The sequence below is a fragment of the Podarcis gaigeae genome (genome assembly GCF_964106915.1).
Source record: "Podarcis gaigeae genome assembly, chromosome: 13".
Classification (NCBI taxonomy): Eukaryota; Metazoa; Chordata; class Lepidosauria; order Squamata; family Lacertidae; genus Podarcis; species Podarcis gaigeae.
Genome location: NC_139689.1, coordinates 48,298,843 through 48,320,345, shown reverse-complemented (window position 1 = coordinate 48,320,345; position 21,503 = coordinate 48,298,843). Strand labels below are relative to the sequence as shown.

The window sequence follows — 21,503 nt, the reverse complement described above, 5'->3', positions numbered from 1 at the left end:
GCTCCTCTTTGGAATGAACGGGGGCTGTGTAAGAAATATTGCTGAGCAATAGCTCTCAAGCACAGCGGTGTAGCATGGGTTGCCAGAGTCCGGGGATATGTAGAGGGTGGTGAGAGGGAAACGGATTCAACTGCCTAACACATTTGACTGCCTAATGGCATCCACGTCACCCAGCAGATCACAGCCACAGAGATAAGAAAAGAAGAGGTGTTCCATTATCTGGATAGGTCACTTCCTGGTTCTCAGGGAGAAGCCGTTTTCAACAGAGACCAGCAACAGAGGCACGCAGGGAGAACTGGGTTTTGAAATTCTGCACCCCCTGCTGTGGGTTAAACCACAGAGCCTAGGACTCGCCAATCAGAAGGTCAGCGGTTCGAATCTATGCAACGGGGTGAGCTCCCATTTCTCGGTCCCTGCTCCTGCCAACCTAGCAGTTTGAAAGTGCGTCAAAGTGCAAGTAGATAAATAGGTACCGCTCTGGTGGGAAGGTAAACAGCGTTTCCGTGCGCTGCTCTGGTTTGCCAGAAGCGGCTTAGTCCTGCTGGCCACATGACCCGGAAGCTGTACGCCGGCTCCCTCAGCCAATAAAGCGAGATGAGCGCCGCAACCCCAGAGTCGGCCACGACTGGACCTAATGGTCAGGGGTCACTTTACCTTTACCTTTAACAATTTGTGCCCAGGGCAACCACCCCATGCCCCCTCCCACTACACCACTGCTCAAACAAGACATTTCGGGTTGCCCTCCAAAACTTGAGGGTGGGACTCTCTGAAAAGTTCCTGGGGTCTCACTTTTGGAAGGTGCAACATCTGTTTTTAGCTCCGCTGGGAGCAAAGCCTCTTTCCCTGGTTGCCAAAATGAGCTGCATTCTGAGAGGAGCTTTGAAAAAGTTGAAAAGGGGTGGGGAGAAAGGAGGGCAATTCAACCATTGGGTGTAAGCCCCATCAAACAATTTTAGCTCCCTGAAAAAGGACTAGAATGGGCCTCCCTTGTGACGAGGGCAGCAATCTGTTCTGAGGGAGGTGGGATTTTCAATCAGTCTACCACCCCAAAACTGTGTCCTTGCAAGCTTCCATTCATTTTAATATGGCTTGTGCATGATGTATTCCTCAGATCATATCTGTCTCTCTTCTGTTTGCTGTCCTTAGTGACACCTTGAACCTGAGAGACAGCCACCTCATCCATCCTATTAGTCATAGATTACATGATGCAGATGTAAAAGCCTGGCTCTGTGGAGCCCTGGCGGAACTGTTTGTGGCGTCTGCCTCTAGACGCCACCATTTCTCACCTTGGATATTGCCATTTTCATTCCCTCAGGTGCACTGCACACACACGCAAGCAAGAAGATGGGAATTTATTCCCATTTCTTGCAAGTCATCTGTTCCCAGCACAGCAACTCAGGCACGGTTATCTTTATAAACATCTAAAAAGTTATTGAGCTACGGAACGATTAATGGTTTTTAAATCATCCCACCTACTTTTAAGATCCGGCAGCTGGATTTATAACTAAGAAGAGGGTGATATTTGTATTTAAATACGCTGTTGGCAAAGCCATTAAAAAAAAAAAATCAGGCATCCAATTTCACTGGAGAGCAATCAAGTTAATGAGCCCGTAACCAACAACCAGTCTGAGGTGTGTGAGAGAAAAGCACAAGTCCCATTTGCCCCACTGCACAGACCATAATGAGCTCTTTGGAAGCAGTGTGGGATGAAAGGAATAAAATTAATGCTGGCAAAAGTAAGCAGGTCTGGTCCTGTAAGTTGCTACCATGGGGTACTGCGTAGGAACTACCCGTAAGCTTCTCTGAATTTTGGGGGTAAATAACAGCGTAAAAGTGGAATGCAGTATCATATCTCATCATCATTTGAACAGCAGACTCAGAAACTGAGTCATGATGTGTACATAATCAAAATGGAATGAGTAATAAACAAAAGGGATGCGTCGATATGCTGAGGAGAACCTATACACAGTTCCCTGATGGAAGTGGAAATTGCCTCCTCCCCAGGGGCGTAGTGTCAGGAGTGCGTGGAGGAGCCAGGCCCTGTGACCAGTAGGGCTTCGCAGGACTAGGGCCTTCCTAAGTTTGTTCTGGAGAGGCAAGGCACGGCCACACAGGTGAGGCCGATTGGTAACTGAGCCGGGAAGGGATATAAGGTCAGCATTTTCCCTTCGGCTCTTTGCCACAGCAACATGCTCCCTGCCTTGCTGTGTTTGACTCCTTGCTCCTTGATCCTCGGACCCTTGACTTCGTGACTCTCATTTTTTGATCCTCAGACCTTTGACTTGATGACTCCTTGCTTCCTAACCCTTGGACCCTTGCCTTCTTGACTCCAGGCTCTCTGACCCTTGGAGTCTTGGCTTCCTGACTCCTGGCTTCTGGACTCCTGTTCCTGCTCCCACCCTGCCATCTTGCCCCCGGTCCCGCCGTCACCAGCCAGGACTTCGACCGCCTGTGAACCGGACCGTGACACATAGGAAGGGAGGGGTGGGGGTGCAGTCCGCCCTGGGTGTCATCCCTGAGGGGGTGACAAAATGGCACACCACGAGGGGTGGCACTTACCACGGGGCCTGGCCTACAGCGCGCCCGAGCCACGTGTCTCCCCTGGGAGTGACACAGTGGGTCGGGGCCCTGCGCTGCCAGAAACGGCACTGTGGGGCTTGCGTCTGCCAGGCAGACTCCGTGAGCAGCTCGCCACGCCACCCCCCTGGTCATCAGATCATTCTGAGCAGGCATTGGAATGGCCATGTCCACTCCTGGCGTGCAAGTGCAGCCCCCAAGAGTGAATTCAGACCTTGGGCCAAAAGGAAAAAAGGTTCCCCATTGCAACTAGAAGTTAAGGCCAATTCAGTGTCTTGGGCAAGCTGATTTACAGTTAAATTTACAGTGGTACCTCGGGTTAAGTACTTAATTCGTTCTGGAGGTCCGTTCTTAACCTGAAACTGTTCTTAACCTGAAGCACCACTTTAGCTAATGGGGCCTCCTGCTGCCACTGCGCCGCCGCTGCACGATTTCTGTTCTTATCCTGAAGCAAAGTTCTTAACCTGAGGTACTATTTCTGGGTTAGTGGAGTCTGTAACCTGAAGTGTATGTAACCCAAGGTACCACTGTATTCCAAGCGTCACTTTTGGCCATAAAACATTTGCTTTACATACCGTAGATTTACGACTTGCGATTTGATCTTCCTTTTCTTCAACGGAGTACCTTCAAATGCCTCATTAATCTGTTGAAAGGAAGAAAGGAAGGAAAATGATATTAGGCAAGTTCATCCCAGAATGCCTCAGAGAAATTTCACACACATTTGAAAATCTCTGCGCCACAAAATTAATCAAAATAACTTGCAACCTCTGTAGACTTAGCTATTGTTTATCATCACCATGTGGTGTTTGTCATGCTGTACTTTGCAATTTATGAAGAACATTTAGGGTTTGCATTTGTTTTTTTAAGAATAGTAAACACATGGCTGGTAGATAAAATAAAACAGCTGACAGAAAAAGAATACTTCACGTTCCCGCTAAAATTATGGCCAGGCTTACAAGAATAGCCCTTGATAACTTTGCATCAGATTCTAGATTGCTGTGCCCAGGCTTTGTTGTTGTTGTTGTTTAGTAGTTTAGTTGTGTCCGCCTCTTCGTGACCCCCTGGACCAGAGCACGCCAGGCACTCCTGTCTTCCACTGCCTCCCGCAGTTTGGTCAAACTCATGCTGGTAGCGTCGAGAACACTGTCCAACCATCTCGTCCTCTGCCGTCCCTTCTCCTTGTGCCCTCCATCTTTCCCAACATCAGGGTCTTTTCCAGGGAGTCTTCTCTTCTCATGAGGTGGCCAAAGTACTGGAGCCTCAGCTTCAGGATCTGTCCTTCCAGTGAACACTCAGGGCTGATTTCCTTAAGAATGGAAAGGTTTGATCTTCTTGCAGTCCATGGGACTCTCAAGAGTCTCCTCCAGCACCATAATTCAAAAGCATCAATTCTTCGGCAATCAGCACAGGCAACCTGGTTTATTCCTCATGTCACCCCAGCTTTCGTCAGTTATTTTTCTTTTTGCACAAAAAGTGGTGTTTAGAATGAGGGAGGGAGAAAGAAAGAAAGCCATTTTCACTTACAATAGTCTCAATGGTAGAGCTCAGGTCTCTAAATTCTTTTGAGGTCTGTTTTTCCAAACTTGGTTGGTATGGCTCATTAGTGATTCTAAAGGAAGCATTGTAAAAGAACAACTTCTGATCTGCAACAAAGGAAGAGGAGGAAAGGAAGACGTTAAAGAATGTTCATCTTCTCTTTACTTCGCCCCAATGTGGCTCATGCTATCTACAAGATCGTGGCGCAGAGGTGAGCAATCCCTGACAGAGGCGCTCTGTGTTTTTAACTCTGAAACAGAGCGCTTTCATATCTCTCTCTGCAGAGAAGGGAGAGTAGCAGGCTGCTCCCTGCCTTTCATTTGCCCAGGAATATGTATGGTGCCCCAGGCTGCATACATACACCATAAATTTAAAGCATATTTATTTGTCCATAGAAATATTTGTTTACTGCTATTCATAAAAGGTATCACCGCAGTTTACAGTAATAACCCATACAACCACACAGTAAAAACATAGACAAAAAGTTAAAATCAGAAATCAGCTAACTGTTGGGGGAAGTTCATTGCCTACATAGACCTGGTGGGGAAAAAAAGTTTTCATCAGGCATTTAAAGTTGGCACAGAAGGGGTCTACTTGAGTCTCCACTGGCAGAATATTTCATAATACTGAGCTGATGACACTAAAGCATGGGGAGGCAAACTAAGGCCCAGGGGCCGGATCCGACCCAATCACCTTCTAAATAATAATAATAATAATAATAATAAATTTTATTTATATTCCGCCCTCCCCAGCCGAAGCTGGGCGCAGGGCAGCTAACAACAACAAAACAATACAACACAATACTCTAAAATCATTCATTATAAAATCCGGCCCGTGGACAGTCCAGAAATCAGTGTGTTTTTACATGAGTAGAATGTGTGCTTTTATTTAAAATGCATCTCTGGGTTATTTTATTTGTGGGGCATTAGTTCCAGCTGCACGTTAGTTCCAGCGAGTCATTGTTCTCTCTCCCCCCAAAAAAGCTCAGCAGCTTTGGGGCACCCCCTCCAAAAAAAAGCAAAACAACTTTTGCAACACCCCCAAAAAAGCTCCAAAATTTTGGGGAGCCCCCCCAAAAAAACCTCAACAAAAATCTCAACAACTCTGGGCACTTTGCGATAAATAAGTGGGTTTTGGTTTGCAGAGTTTAGGCACTCGGTCTCTAAAAGGTTCGCCACCACTGGCATATAGAGACACTGTGCTCCAAAACTCCTCATGACCACTCCCAATGGCTTCATATAGATGTAAAACAGCACTGGGGAGACGACAGCACCCTGCAGAACCTCAAAACACATGTTCCAGGGTGCATGCCCTGGGCTAGAGGTTGTCTTGATCACAAAGCCTGGTTGAGACCATTTTAACGTTTGAAAAGCTTGAAAACAGAAAGCAGTTCAGGCCAGATGGATTGGTAACAACTGATGCACTCACCGTATACCAAAAAATAAACCAGCAGGCCGACGACAAGGGCTACGACTGCAAACGCTGCTAGGACAATCAGCGCAATCATCCAAGGCTCCAGGTATCTCGTTCTTGTTTCAGTCCTAGCCATTCTGAGAGAAGGGTGAAAATGAAAGAATTATACTTGAAAACACAGAGTGGGGAGATTGGCACCCGCCACGATAAAATAACCAGAGATTAATAGCATCAGTTTTCAATCACATTTTAAATGCCCACTATGAAAGTGTGCTCTGTTTTCTTGTAAACCATTATCTTAGAATTCAGTAAGTACATTAAAAATGCAATGAATTATCTGTCCACGTAAACTTAAGTGAAATGGATATCACTTTCACTTAGATCCTATGAGCTTCAAAGCCCTGTTTGGGTATTATCCCTTATGCAAGTCATGATCGCATGAGGGGGAAAGCAGGGTCTCACCACACCACATCTCATCCCCTCGCTGTCCATGAATTGTGGGATGGGAGCATGTACATGAAAGGAGGGCTGCTCTGCATTTCCTATTCAGAACCTCTGTGTTCAGGGTACGGTCCTTATGTTTGCAGAGTAGGCTCCCCTCTATAGACATGTCCTCCCCCACCTGTCAGGAGGTGGAAGGCCAGCAACTAAGCCGTGGTATAGGACCAGCAGAGGCAGCCAGGGTCTCTCCCATACGTGACTGTGAATTGTCTGAGCAAACAGGACTCAGCTCTCTCTAGTTACCAGGAATGCCCCGTTTGTTTTCTCGCCCTTTTGCCTTTGTGTGAATTTTTTGGGGTGCCTTAAAAAAAATAAATGTAACATGCACCCATTCTGAGAGGTTACTTCCATGTATTCCACCCGCTCCATCATCTCTCTCCTACCAGATAGTATAATTAGTATGACGTCTACTGTGAGTTCAGTTGTTAAGCATTCTTACATTAAAAGATTTAAAAATTAAATTAAATTTTAAAAGATTCAAATCTCTACTAGGAAACCAAGGATCAGTATAGAAATGCAAATGCGAATCACCGTATTTTTCACTCTATAAGACTCACTTTTTCCCTCCTAAAAAGTAAGGGGAAATGTGTGTGCATCTTATGGAGCGAATGCAGGCTGCAAAGCTATCCCTGAAGCCAGGAGAGCGAGAGGGATCGCTGCTTTTGCTGCGCAGCGATCCCTCTTGCTGTTCTGACTTCGCTTCGCTGGAGAGGTGCTGCGCAGAGAGGGAGAGAATATTTTTTTTCTTGTTCTCCTCCTCCTAAAACTAGGTGCGTCTTATGGTCGGGTGTGTCTTAAAGAGTGAAAAATACGGTATGTGGGGTGGGGTTGACTTGGAATTCAAGTGAGTGAGAAGGCTAGTCCTGTGCTTGGTAGTGTGTTGGTGGTTGGAGATTATTCATGAATGGACCAAGGAAGGAGAAAGGAGATCAGGCAGCTGTAGGCTGTGAACACCTCTGGTCCTTCACTGAGCTTGGGGCTCCCTGCTTGTCCTATTAGTTATCCATCTTAGTAGTACTAACTAGTGAATTAACATCAAATCAGTCAATGCTGGTAAACCATGTGACGCCAAGAATTCTGGATGAACATAGTGAGTGAAAGATTTGTCTCGCTCAGTTGTTCCCATCAAGTATTGTGGTAGCCAAGGCTCTATGGGCTGAGAGAAGAGTTGTCACAGTCTACCACAATCCCATCTCCACCACCAGATTTCTGCCCCGAAACCTCTCTGTAGCCGGTGCTGAGCTCTTGAGACAGGATAGACATTCTCTTAGGATGCCATCTGTTCCACTGCAAACAGTTTCTGTGTCTGAGCTGATGGAGATGGTTTGTGGGTGCTGTTGGAGGAACTGGTTGATTTGAGGGAACTTCAACATCTATGAAGAGGCTCCCTCTATCAGTATTTCATGGCCTCCGTTGCAACCATGGGTCTGTCTCAGATCAGATCATCTGATCTTACACATTTGACAGGTCACATCCTTGATTTGGTGCTTTGTACTAGACAGGAGATGGAGTTAAACCACAGAGCCTAGGACTTGCCGATCAGAAGGTCGGCAGTTCGATTCCCCGTGATGGGGAGAGCTCCCGTTGCTCGGTCCCTGCTCCTGCCAACCTAGCAGTTTGAAAGCATGTCAATGTGCAAGTAGATAAATAGGTACCACTCTGGCGAGAAGGTAAACGGCATTTCCGTGCGCTGCTCTGGTTCGCCAGAAGCAGCTTACTCATGCTAGCCACATGACCTGGAAGCTGTATGCCGGCTCCCACGGCCAATAAAGCGAGATGAGCGCCTCAACCCCAGAGTCGGTCACAACTGGACCGAATGGTCAAGGGGTCCCTTTACCTTTAACTTACTGGACAAGAGGGAGGTGATCTGAGATTTTGACTCAGGAACATAGATATGCTTCATTGGCATGGGCAGATCATCATTTGGTGATGTATGGCCTCATAGCATCCTCAAAATTCTGCTGGGGATAAGGGACCAATTTCAGTAGTCAACCCTTAGACTGATGGATCCAAATGGTTTTCAGATGACTCTGGGGGATATTTCTACTGGTGTGGTGTGCAGTTCAGCTGATGTCCTAGTTTGGCCACGATCATCCATACTGTAGCAACACCCAGATTGGATGGCTATAAGGTACCTTGAGAGTGGGAGTGTCTAAGAAAAGTGCTTGGAAATGTCTCTTGGTCCAGAATGCAGGCATCAACCAGAAAACTGAGTAAAACTAGGGCTATGGACATATTACTTTACCTTCTACTCTTGAAGGGCTATCAGGGGACAGTTCTCTATGTGAAGTAGTCCTCTGTTTGAAGCACTTTCCAGTCTAAGTCTGGTTTAAAGATAAAGAGCTTGAAGACGGGAGAGCAGAAGGGGCCTTGAAATTGTGCATCATGAGTTGGCACCTGGACAACAAACAAAGCAGGTCATCTGGTCACAGTCTTCTCCACTATTATGGGATGCCTTTTACTTCTATTTAAATGACTGTAAGTGTTGTTTTAATTTACATCTAATTTAATTAGCACATATACAATTAATGCAAATCCGTGTCCTCCTTTCACCTCCTCTTTGTGATGCATCACCTAATTTTTAGCTGCCCTACTAATACTGGATGGGCAGAAGAGAACCCAAGCAAGGCAGTGGCGCTAACTCCAAGAATATGCTGTCAACAATTTCAATGGTGAGGTCATTTCATTGTATTTGGGATATGAATCTGTAGTTAGGTGAAGAACATCAAGGAATCTGGGCTCTCAGCTTCGACTAGGAAAACAGCCAGGTAGCCTCTCCCCAGAGACCCCCCATCAGATATTATTTTCCATGGCTTTATGTTCCCCCACCCATGAAACCTTGGTTCCTCCTAACAGTCTTTCTTCCAATTACAGAACCATCTTAATTCACTTCCTTGCTGGTCTGGGGAGAGCAACCAGCCAGGCAAAATTTTGTACCTGCCTGAAGGTGAACAAACTGCCATCTTTACCTAAAGTATTGGATTGTAGCCAATGTTATGTCATACTCACAAGTAGACCCCCTGAAATTACTATTACAATGGACAACGGACTCATGGAAGCTTACAGATAAAATAAGAACAGCTAAAAACATCAAAGGGGGAAAGCAATATTTTTTTTAAAAAAAAAATCTCTCCCAATATTTGGGAGATGAACTGTGAAATATTCTCAGAGTCCTGTAGTGATTTCATGCTCTTCATTGCAGCTTGTAAAACAGTGATTGAATTGCCCCCAAACCTCAGGCTTTTATATACATTATTTACACAATGAGTCCCGTCTGATTGGCTGATTCTGCTACCCTCCTGGAGCCTGATTGGCCTTTTCCTGCAAGCCAATCAGTTGTTGCATTCTAGGATCCTACTTGCCTATTGTTCTAGGATCCAGAGTTAGTACATAACACTACCCATGAAACAGAAGGTCTTCGGTTCCTGGTTTTGATTGAACTTTAATGAGAGCAGAGAACTTCCCACTCTGATTCACCCAATGTTTTCTTCAAATTACAAAGCTACCTGGAGACACATCTACAGTATTTGTGTTGAGTAATTTCAAGCAAATCCTTGTTATGGGATTGCCCACATTCTCTCACAATTTACTGGGTTCAATAAGGACAACAACGAAAACCCCACATCACACCCAGGTTGTGACAAAGCACAACGGGGGCCTACATGCTGTCCAGCTGAACTGAAAGAAACTAACATGCTATTTTGTGAACAAGGAAGAACAGAACAGAGAACCGTGTCATTTTTGCAACTGTGAACTTTGCATTCGAATTCACCAAGCATTTTGCTGCTTATAAATTAGTCATGACTTTGTAATGGGCAACTCGTGAATTTGTGATGCAAATTCCTCATTATGCCGAAACAGCTTAAATTGACAGAGTTGTTTACCCAGATTAGCGTGGGCCAAAATAGTAAATGAACTCATCTCCTTTGATTTTCCATCAAGTGTTGGAGCCAGAGTTCTTTAGAGATATGAAGTGTTTTTCCAAGTAAACAAACAATTCAATTTCATATGGAAATTCAAAAACTTGAGATTTGCTTTCAGGGTAGATCTGAGAGGTTTTTTTTTTAAAGGATAGCACCTAGCAAACTGGAATGTTATTGTCAAGGACCTGTGCTCAACATCTGCAGCAAATTAGCACCAGTTCCTCTTTAATTTATTATACAGTGGTACCTCGGGTTAAGTACTTAATTCGTTCTGGAGGTCCGTTCTTAACCTGAAACTGTTCTTAACCTGAAGCAACACTTTAGCTAATGGGACCTCCCACTGCCGCCATGCAATTTCTGTTCTCATCCTGAAGCAAAGTTCTTAACCTGAAGCACTATTTCTGGGTTAGTAGAGACTGTAACCTGAAGCGTATGTAACCCGAGGTACCACTGTAGTTGTATGGGAACACACACAACAAGGCATGATAACTGTTACATCTGTGTAATGTCACAGCCCATAATGTCATCCTGCCATCATCACACATTCCTGAACGCCATGGTGCCACCAGGAGCTGCAACCAATAATGCCATTTCTAGGATTGAGAAATGGGTACAAGGAAGGTGGGGGTTAGGGAGACAAGATGGGGACAGACTGAAAACAAAACTATCGCAACTCATGCCAGCATTTCAGATATTATTTCACTACAACACTGTATCTCCATCATTTTTCTATCAGCCATTATTGGCTAAGGACTATGGAATAGTCATTTCTCAAATATGCCACTTCTCAAATATGACTGTTCTTCTCTACAGTCACATTTTATCTCCAACACGTTGCCTTGACAATGAATGGCGCTTTGAATACCAGCTGATTCAGTTATTCTCCTCCATTTTTGCTCTCCAATGATCTGCTATACACAGGAACAATCAAAATATCCAGTGGTATCATCAATAAACTGTTCCTAACCCACTAAGCCTCTCTTTTACAAAGTCATGAGCCACATTCTGAGCACAGCTCCCCTTGTGATTTAAAAACAGGTTATAGATCTTGCACACGCGATTGTATAGTCCCGGCAAACTGGAGGAGGGCAAATGTTGTCCCTATTTTCAAAAAGGGGAAAAGAGGACCCAAATAATTACCGCCCAGTCAGTCTGACATCAATACCAGGGATGATTCTGGAGCAGATCATTAAGCAAACAGTCTTTGAGCACCTAGAAAGGAATGCTGTGATCACCAATAGTCAGCATGGATTTCTGAAAAATAAGTCATGTCAGACTAACCTGATCTCGTTTTTTGACAGAATTACAAGCCTGGTAGATGAAGGGAACGCAGTGGATGTAGCCTACCTTGATTTCAGCAAGGCATTTGACAAGGTACCCCATGATATTCTTGTAAAGAAGCTGGTAAAATGCGGTCTTGACTGTGCTACCACTCAGTGGATTTGTAACTGGCTGACTGACTGAACCCAAAGGGTGCTCATCAATGGTTCCTCTTCATCCTGGAGAAGAGTGACTAGTGGGGTGCCACAGGGTTCTCTCTTGGGCCCGGTCTTATTCAACATCTTTATCAACGACTTGGATGATGGACTCAAGGGCATCCTGATCAAATTTGCAGATGACACCAAACTGGGAGGGGTGGCTAACACCCCAGAGGACAGGATCACACTTCAAAACGACCTTGACAGATTAGAGAACTGGGCCAAAACAAACAAGATGAATTTTAACAGGGAGAAATGTAAAGTATTGCACTTGGGCAAAAAAAATGAGAGGCACAAATACAAGATGGGTGACACCTGGCTTGAGAGCAGTACATGTGAAAAGGATCTAGGAGTCTTGGTTGACCACAAACTTGACATGAGCCAACAGTGTGACGCGGCAGCTAAAAAAGCCAATGCAATTCTGGGCTGCATCAATAGGAGTATAGCATCTAGATCAAGGGAAGTAATAGTGCCACTGTATTCTGCTCTGGTCAGACCTCACCTGGAGTACTGTGTCCAGTTCTGGGTACCACAGTTCAAGAAGGACACTGACAAACTGGAACATGTCCAGAGGAGGGCAACCAAAATGGTCAAAGGCCTGGAAACGATGCCTTATGAGGAACGGCTAAGGGAGCTGGGCATGTTTAGCCTGGAGAAGAGGAGGTTAAGGGGTGATATGATAGCCATGTTCAAATATATAAAAGGATGTCACATAGAGGAGGGAGAAAGGTTGTTTTCTGCTGCTCCAGAGAAGTGGACACGGAGCAATGGATCCAAACTACAAGAAAGAAGATTCCACCTAAACATTAGGAAGAACTTCCTGACAGTAAGAGCTGTTCGACAGTGGAATTTGCTGCCAAGGAGTATGGTGGAGTCTCCTTCTTTGGAGGTCTTTAAGCAGAGGCTTGACAACCATATGTCAGGAGTGCTCTGATGGTGTTTCCTGCTTGGCAGGGGGTTGGACTCGATGGCCCTTGTTGTCTCTTCCAACTCTATGATTCTATTCTATGATTCTATGTATATTGCCCTTTGTATAGTGGTACCACGGGAAGCGAACAGGATCCATTCTGGAGCCACGTTCACATCCAGAAGCAAATGTAACTAGCGACAGCACATCTGCGCACACGTGCGTCGCTTTTCGCCATTTCTGCGCATGCGCGTGGCATCATTTTGAGAGTCTGCGCATGCGCGAGCCGCGAAACCCGAAATTAGTGTGCTCCGTTACTTCCGGGTTGCCGCGGAGCGCAACTTGAACACGCTCAATATTAAGCATATTCAACCCGAGGTATGACTGTATTATATGCTGAGCAACATTACCTGGGACAGATCTTAGCAAGCAACACAGGAAAGTTCATCTACAAGACTGACAAGATATGTTCACTGCAAAGATTGGATGGCACATGTTCTACCTGCAGGAACATCATCCTCAAGGAGATAATTAAGGGATAATGCTGTGACTTGCTAGGGAGATTCAGAATTTTAAGTTTATGCTTTTAGGGAATTCAGTTTAGGTTTGCATACAATCTCAACATACACACACACATCACACATACAGTGGTACCTCGGGTTAAGTACTTACCGGTAATTCATTCTGGAGGTCCGTTCTTAACCTGAAGCACCACTTTAGCTAATGGGGCCTCCTGCTGCTGCCGTGCCACCAGGGCACGATTTCTGTTCTCATCCTGAAGGAAAGTTCTTAACCTGAAGCACTATTTGTGGGTTAGCGGAGTCCGTAACCTGAAGCGTATGTAACCCGAGGTACCACTGTACTTGTTGCTATGGCTGACGCAAATAAAGTTTCATTCATTCACACACACACACACACACACACACACACACACACACACACACACTTTCATTAACTTGATACAAATATGTACCATAGTTCCCTTTGTCTGTTGAAGGTTTGTTTGTTTTATGGTGGTCTGATGAGTAGGTACAAAAAAAACCCAGTGTGAAAGCATGGCAAATGAAGGGGTGCAGAAAATGGCACCAGTTGTTGAGGACAAGCCAACAGAGAAAGGCCATCAGCCTCGTGCCTGGCATATTATCAGCAGCATCTGTCTGTCTTAACGTTATTGGTGATAGAATAATGGACTAGATTGACCTTTAGTCTGAATAAGTAAGGCAGTTGTATTGCCTCTGCAGTTCAACTTTAACTGGTGGTAATCCACTGGGAAGTTGTCCTGAGTCAGCTCCTTTGAGATGAATGGGAGCTGCACAACAGCATCTACTTGTTTCAAAGGAGAACTTAGTGGCAGCCTCTGTCTATTCTTAGCAACATTTCACATTTGCCCATGAGAACATTTGTGTCCCCATTTCTGAAAACACTGAGTTTTAGGAAAAGAAGGAGATATTCTGATGAGGAAGACCAGCGATCGCGGGACTCAAAATACAACCACATGTTATGCAAGTGGAATTTATGTCAGTAATTTGCAGTTCCACCCCACCCACCCCCAACTTATTGCTCTTTCCTCGCAGTCACAAACCCCACTCAGTTATTCGTTGCTGGTGGCAGAAGTCAATGCCATAGTCTGGGGTAGATCTCCTCCGAATGTAATCAGTTGATGCCCAGCTATGATATGACCACAGGACATTGTCCAATTTGGCAGAGTTGCACAATATGAAAGAGAACAGCAGGGCTCTTTTTCCTCTGTCAGTGGTGTGGGTTACAAACGCTTCAGGTGACAAACACTTCAGGTTACAGACTCCGCTAACCCGGAAGTAGTACCTCGGGTTAAGAACTTTACCTCAGGATGAGAACAGAAATCGTGTGGTTGCATCGGGAGGCCCCATTAGCTAAAGTGGTCTTCAGGTTAAGAACAGTTTCAGGTTAAGGACGGACCTCCGGAACGAATTAAGTATGTAACCAGAGGTACCACTAGTGGGTTTTAGTAGGTGCTGCCTTTCTTCCTCCTCTTGTACTCAACTGTTAGAAGAAAAGGCCGCTTGCTGTCTCCCAGAGGACTCATACAGTGGGACTCTGGGAACTAAGGGAACCTGTACGGTTCCAGAAGGGCTATGCAAACTCCAGGTCCCATGGTCCAGTTTCCCCATATAACCACTTCACATTTAGAATTATAGCATCTTAGAGTTGGAAGGGATCCAGAGCTGTCAACTTTTCCCTTTTCTTGCGAGGAATCCTATTCGGAATAAGGGAATTTCCCTTAAAAAAGGGGAACAGTTGAAGGGAACTTGAGAGGGTCGTCTAGTTCAGTGTTTCCCAACCTTGTGCCTCCAGATGTTTTTGGCCTACAACTCCCATCATCCCTGACCACTGGTCTTGCTAGCTAGGGATGATGGGAGTTGTAGGCCAAAAACATCTGGAGGCACAAGGTTGGGAAACACTGGTCTAGTTCAACCCCCTGCAAGGCAATAATCTCAGCTAAAGCATGCATGGCAGATGGCCACCCCACCTCTGCTTGTAAACCTCCAAGGAAAGCGTGTCCACCATCTCTCGTGGGCGTCTGTTCCACTGCCAAACAGCTCTAACCGTCTGAAAGTTTTTCTGAATATTTAGTGAGAATCTCCTTTCTTTCAACTTGAAGCCATTGGTTTGAGTCCCACCCTCCAGAGCAAGAGAAAACAAGCATGGTCCCTCCTCCATGTGACAGCCCTTAAGATATTTAAAGATGGCTATCATATCGTATTTCATTTTCCTCTCTTCTGGGCTAAACATACCCAGATCCTTCAAGCGCTCCTCATAAGTCTTAGTTTCCAGACCCTTGTTCATCTTGGTTGCCCTCCTCTGCACACTTTCCAGCTTGTAAAAAATATATATATATATTAAAAAAAAACCCTGGGTAAAAACCACCTACCAGATCGCACTGACCACTGCAGCATGCAAACCCTCAGTAAGAAGTTGCCTCTAGACCTGACATCACCTCCAGGTTGCTGGTGATATCTGATGCAAAGGACGTGACCCAATATGCTGAGTTATCACTCTGTGTCTTGCTCCTCCCTTCATCCAAGACAAGACAGCCTGCAGCTCAAGATCTCTGCGGTGACCAGACCGGTTCAGGGAGGTGCCAGATCTGGAGGGACATGATGGGGAAGAAGCATTTGAGGGATCAAGCATCAAAACATGGCAACTATTCCAACAACACAAACCCCAACCCCCCATTTGTAAACAACAATACAGTGGTACCTTGGTTTTCAACCATAACCCGTTCCGGAAGTCCGCTTCTAAACCAAAACAGGTTGTAGCCCAAGGCTCGCTTTCGCCAATGGGGCCTCCCAAAATTTTTTTGTCCGTAATAAAAAAAAAATGGGTTGTAATCCAAGAAAATGGGATGCGGGTGGTGCTGTGGTCTAAACCACTGAGCCTAGGGCTTGCCGATCGGAATGTCGGCGGTTCGAATCCCCACGACGGGGTGAGCTCCCATTGCTCGGTCCCTGCTCCTGCCAACCTAGCAGTTCGAAAGCACACCAATGTGTAAGTAGATAAATAGGTACTGCTCCAGCGGAAAGGTAAACGCATAGCTGTCAAGCGTCCCTTATTTGGTGGGACAGTCCCTTATCCCAGTGCCATGTCCCGCTGCTGTCCCTTATTGATGATGTCCCTTAAATAAGCTACTGAAGGTAATGGGGCCCTTTCTATGTCCAGCTGTCCTTTGTCAACAACAAATTGTTGCTGGTTTTTTGTGTTGAATAAATGCTATATGGTAATTTATGGACCTAATAGGTATCTAAAGCCATTTGCATGCAACAAAATATGTATTTTATCAAAGTAATTGTTGATCCCTTATTTTGGCTGCTGATCCCTTATTTTCGAGGCTGCTGGTCCCTTATTTTCAAATCTGTAAGTTGACAGCTATAGGTAAACGGTGTTTCTGTGCGCTGCTCTGGTTCGCCAGAAGAGGCTTAGTCATGCTGGCCACATGACCCGGAAGCTGTACGCCGGCTCCCTTGGCCAGTAAAGTGAGATGAGCACTGCAACCCTAGAGTCATTCACGACTGGACTTAACTGTCAGGGGTCCTTTACCTTTACCTTTTAATCGAAGTTACAGATAGGTAGCCGTGTTGGTCTGCCATAGTAAAAAAAAAAAAAAATCCTTCCAGTAGCAGGGAATGTTGGTCTTTAAGGTGCTTTTAATCGAAAATAAGGTTGCAAACGCACTTCTGGGTTTGACGTGTTTGTAATCCAAAACCTATGCAAACCAAGATGTATGCAAACCAAGGTACCACTGTAATCCTGAATAGTAACCAGCTGATGGGCAGCATTGACCACAAAAGCCTAGAACTGCAATGCAAATGTTCAAAGCTTCCGAAATGGAAAACTGCAGGTAACACGCAATATGTGGTCCAGTTTAGTGGCCCGGGTGGGTTACATATCTTCTGAAGTATCAGCCAATGGGATGAATTTTATTTATAAATGACCCATTTGCATCTTATTTCTAAGCAGTCCATGAGTGATAATATTCCAAAAGCCAAAAGTCCTCTGCTAAAGCAATCGAATAATGCATGATGCAGCCACAAATGCAGAAATACTTTGAAGTGATTTGCCTGTTGACACTGGTGCAGTAAATGCAGACATTACAGCATGATAGGGCAGGAAAATGACAGGCTGTGGCGTGTTGTAACAAGATGTAGGTGGAACATTCATTCCCAGATTACAAGAAGAATCTATTTGTCCCTTCCAGTTGCCTTCTATACAGAAATTTAGCAGCGGATGTTTTTCCTATCGTGGAGATAAAGTGATGTAAAAAACCTTCCCTTTACTTACTGTATTTTTCGCTCTATAGGACGCATCAGATGATAGGACGCACTTAGCTTGGGGGGGAGGAAATAAGGGGGGGGTCTGAATCCAAGAAGCCAGAACAGCAAGAGGCATCTGGCTTCTGGGATAGCCTCTTGTGTTCTGGCTTCTGGGATAGCCGCTGGGATAGCTGGTCTAGCTTTGCGCGAAGCCTCCGCAGGGCACAGGGAGCCTTCATCCCGCTGCCCTGCAGAGGCTTTGCGCAGCTAAGCCCGAAGCTAGAACAATGAGATGGAGCTCTGCACAGCGCTCCCTCTCCCTGTTCTGGCTTCTGGCTGCCTGCATTCGCTCCATAAGACGCACACACATTTCCCCTTACTTTTTAGAAGGGAAAAAGTGCATCCTATAGAGCGAAAAATACGGTAATTTCTGCACGTTAGAATGCAGAGAAAGTGTCCGCAATCCTATGTGTTTCTAAGGATTCTCCTGACATTGCTTTCTAAACCATTTCTAAAACTGAACCCTTCTTACTTAATTGTGCAAAACGATATTCACAGAAGAGAGCGACAGCTGTGTTCGGCACTGGCGCCTCAATACAGAATGAGTTCTCAAAAGGAACCTAGAGTGTAATTAGTCTGTGGAACTCATTACAACATGATATTTTAAGGCAATGATGAAGCAAGATTCAGAGAAGGAAAAGAACTGGGAGACTTGACAAATGCCCGCAGGGGAATTATGATTAATGCTACCAAGCCCTTTGGGAAGGGATTACACTTGACAATAGAAATCAGAGTAATAGCTATGCATTAGGATTATAGATGAGGTTCCTGTTGCGGTCAGACCACATGTATGAACTTGGAAGACTTTGGAACCTGGGAGCCTAGCACAAAAAATGACTGGATTCTGTGGGGAAGCTCATCAATGGATCTCAGAAATAATTCGGAAAAATCAATATTATCTTTCTTACGGAGAAGAAGAACGAAATCTCTCTACAGCTGCTCCCCTGGAGCTGACCTGTTTTGTGGCGCAGCCATTTCTTTGGCCTTGCCTCTCTGCCTTAAAGCCACTTCCGACCTCGGGAGGAGGTGGTGTTGCGGGCTTCACGCTTCCAGACCCGCGCGATCAGGGGAATCCTCGGGCCGCGTCATCGGCTGGCTCAGGGGGTGTGGCTTGCCTCACTTAAGGCAAGTGTGGCCTGAGATCTCCCTCTTTGGCCGCTCAGCTTCTTAGGTTTCCCACCCACCCGCCCTTCAAGGTTCCCTTTCTGACCTTGATATGGACCTCGGTTGGTCGCTGTTAAGGGGCTTGGTAGGATTTTTTTCCACTTGGCAAATTGGCACCGTTTTTTCGCCTACCTCGTAGCAAATCGTCACAACTTCTTTGGTTTTGGTGGTTAGGCATTGGGTAGGGGTATTGTTATGTAGATGTGTTGGGGGGGGGAGGAGCACATCACCTCCCCCAAATATTGAAGGGTAGTCCGGTAAAGGATTCTGGGGGGCGTTGCCTCGTCCGAAGCCTATGGAGGTCAGGGCCTAAGGCACGCCCCCGAGCGGTGACCCCGGGGGAGTCCCTACTTGATGTGCATCAGCAGGGCTCCCCCTGCTGGTGTTAACCCTTCCCGGTCTTCAAGCAAACAGGTTGAAGCCGGATAGTCGGATAGGACCAATGCCTAAGCCAATACCGCTCTTTACCTGTAACCAATAAAGTTGTGGCCATTTTTAGCCCATTAACCTAAAATAATTGTGTCACGTGTCGTTATTCCTACTGGTGGGAGGCGGGAACTCGCCACGCAAACAGCAGTGACATAAAGAAATTTAAATGGTGGTACGAGTGCCCTGTACCACTTTCACATGATTATGCCGTTCTAGATTGACCTAAGAAGGCCCATTTTGTCGAGCATCCTGTTCCCTCAGTTTCCTTCCCCCCCCCTTCAGTGCCTAACCACACAATTCTGGGCTAGGGATGCCATACATTTGCGGAATTCACGTCTGGTGGAAATTTCCAAAAACAACTTTCGGGGTGTCTTGGTTTTTGAAATATGGCAACCCTAAATTCCGCAATTTCTTCTTTGCCTTCCTTCTGTGCCTGAATAACTTCCCTTGATTCTCCCTCCTTTGGATTACTGTATGCTGAGTCCAGCTCTGGCACTCCTGATTTTACTAATTTTTTTTACCATTTTGTTAATTCAATTTTGGCAACTAGGCCACTCTTTCTCTGAGGTAATGTTGCAGTTGTCCCAGACAGGCTAAAGGGCTTTACTGAGACATGGCCTGGGAGGGGAACATTTTAATTATTATTATTTTTTTAAGATGGCAAAAAATAGGGAAGCCCAACCTTAACTTGCAAACTTCTTTGCTTCTTATTATGTGAACAGATTGCCTTTCACATAATAAATGGTTTATCGCAATTTGGACCAAAGTATTAATTCAACTTATGTGACCTAAGTCAAAGCAGAAAATTATCTCCCTATTTGAGATCCCAAATTTATATGTAGTTGCACTGATATAAAGAACTTCAAACAATACATTTAAAAGGCTCTAGGGAAATTATGGCATATCTGTCTTAGCTCCAAAGTGGTTTGTTTAGAAAGGAAGGAAGGAACGCCGGACCAATACAGAAAATGTTTAAATAGGCTAATAATATCCATAGCGAAAGATACCATTCATCTTAAATCTGGGGAAGCAATTCAGCCTGAGAGTTTTCCAACCACATTTTGAAAAGCTTTTCCCAGGACGTTGTCTTAGCCCCTTATTGGACTATTTCATGGTCAGATTCTTAATTCTATTATTATTCCCATGTCAGGCAAGCCCAAAACGTACAGATATTGCCCAGTCTATCTATTAATGACTGCTCCCCACTTCAAATGGGTGGGGTGCTTTTTGCGTGGTCACACGCAGCCCCCTGGCCCTACACAATCTCTAGCAAGTCAGACTGGCTTTGCCTCCCCAAGCTGAATACCTGGAGGTTCCAGCCTAACCTCAGACAGTCAACCAATCCCAGCTGGGGAGGTGTTGCCAGGGGAGTCAACCAGGTAGGGTTAGGACCGCCCTGCACAACACAATAGAGGGTGGAACTTACCTGGGAGTCCTCAGCCGGCTCCAGAGCTTCTCCCACCCTGCCCTCCCTCAGTCTTTTGCAGGTTAACCACTTCTTTACAGGTACGCGGGCACTGCTACGGTGACTGATGGTTGCTGTTGAAGGACTGGGAAGCAATTTCCCTGCAGTGGCAGGTTTTGCCTTCCCCGTAGCAAAACATCACAACTTTGGCGGTTTCAGGCCTTGGGCGGAATCCTTTAGTCTATCTTCCCTAAATGGGGGGGAGTGAAGCGGTAACCCCCCCCCCTGCAGCAGCAGTCCCAGGGTTCCCCGTTAAAGGGGTTGTTTTGAGGGGAGTCATTGGCCATACGCTGAGAGGTTGTCAGTGGTCTCCCTGCGTTGCGGCGAAATGGGGAGTGGGCTCTCGGCTTAAACATACGTTTTCCAGAGCCAGCCCAATCCCCCCACAGTTTGGATAACCCTGATGTTCCCCAGATCCCCGGACGGGGACTAGGAGGGATAAACGCCCAATGCCTAAGCCAAGGTCTCCCTACGTTGTCATGAGTCATCATTCCTCCTGGGGGTCACCTGGGGTCGGGCGTCTCCACCTGGCCACGCAAATGCCATCCTTAAAAGCCTTACCAAAAATAATCTTTGCCCATAATTCAGAAGACAGGTTATAGTCACACAAAAACAGAAGACAGCCATCCCAGAAAAACAGATAGCAGATATTATTTGCAGTACGCTTCGTGGTAAAAGGGACGCGGGTGGCGCTGTGGGTTAAACCACAGAGCCTAGGACTTGCCGATCAGAAGGTCGGTGGTTCGAATCCCCGTGACGGGGTGAGCTCCCATTGCTCGGTCCCTGCTCCTGCCAACCTAGCAGTTTGAAAGCACGTCAAAGTGCAAGTAGATAAATAGGTACTGGTCCGGCGGGAAGGTAAACGCCGTTTCCGTGCACTGCTCTGGTTTTGCCAGAAGCGCTCAGTCATGCTGGCCCCATGACCCGGAAGCTATACGCCGGTTTCCTCGGCCAATAAAGCAAGATGAGCGCCGCAACCCCAGAGTCGGCCACAACTGGACCTAATGGTCAGGGGTCCCTTTACCTTCATGGTAAAAATGATCCTCTTAGCATCATCAACCATTTGTCCATCAACCATTTGCTGAAACATTGCGACAATGGACCGGAGGTTTTCAAAGCCCTACACACATAGCCAGGAACTCTAAAAAAGACGTGGCTTCAGTTCCCTTTTGCAACTTTCATGAAGCTGGTATCTTCAAGGTCTTCTGATCTACAAGGCCTATTACCTCCAGCCAACAAGGCCAATTGTCAGGGATGATG

At 45.9% G+C, this 21,503-nt stretch overlaps 1 protein-coding gene across 4 annotated transcripts in view; it reads right to left on the bottom strand.

The window, feature by feature from the left end:
- LOC310830093 (transmembrane protease serine 11A-like) overlaps nt 1-21,503 on the bottom strand; it is a 70,092-nt gene that overhangs the window by 27,129 nt on the left and 21,460 nt on the right. For 2 of the 4 annotated variants that reach the window (XM_083709643.1, XM_083709646.1), the window contains exons 2-6: nt 15,247-15,462; nt 8,273-8,424; nt 5,542-5,663; nt 4,102-4,220; nt 3,153-3,220 (exon numbers count right to left, since the gene is read on the bottom strand). In XM_083709643.1, coding sequence (XP_083565769.1) covers nt 3,153-3,220; nt 4,102-4,220; nt 5,542-5,662 — 308 coding nt within the window. In that variant the 5' untranslated portion in view covers nt 5,663; nt 8,273-8,424; nt 15,247-15,462. The remainder of the gene's footprint in view (nt 1-3,152; nt 3,221-4,101; nt 4,221-5,541; nt 5,664-8,272; nt 8,425-15,246; nt 15,463-21,503) is intronic. The other 2 variants (XM_083709644.1, XM_083709645.1) reach the window with 2 other exon arrangements.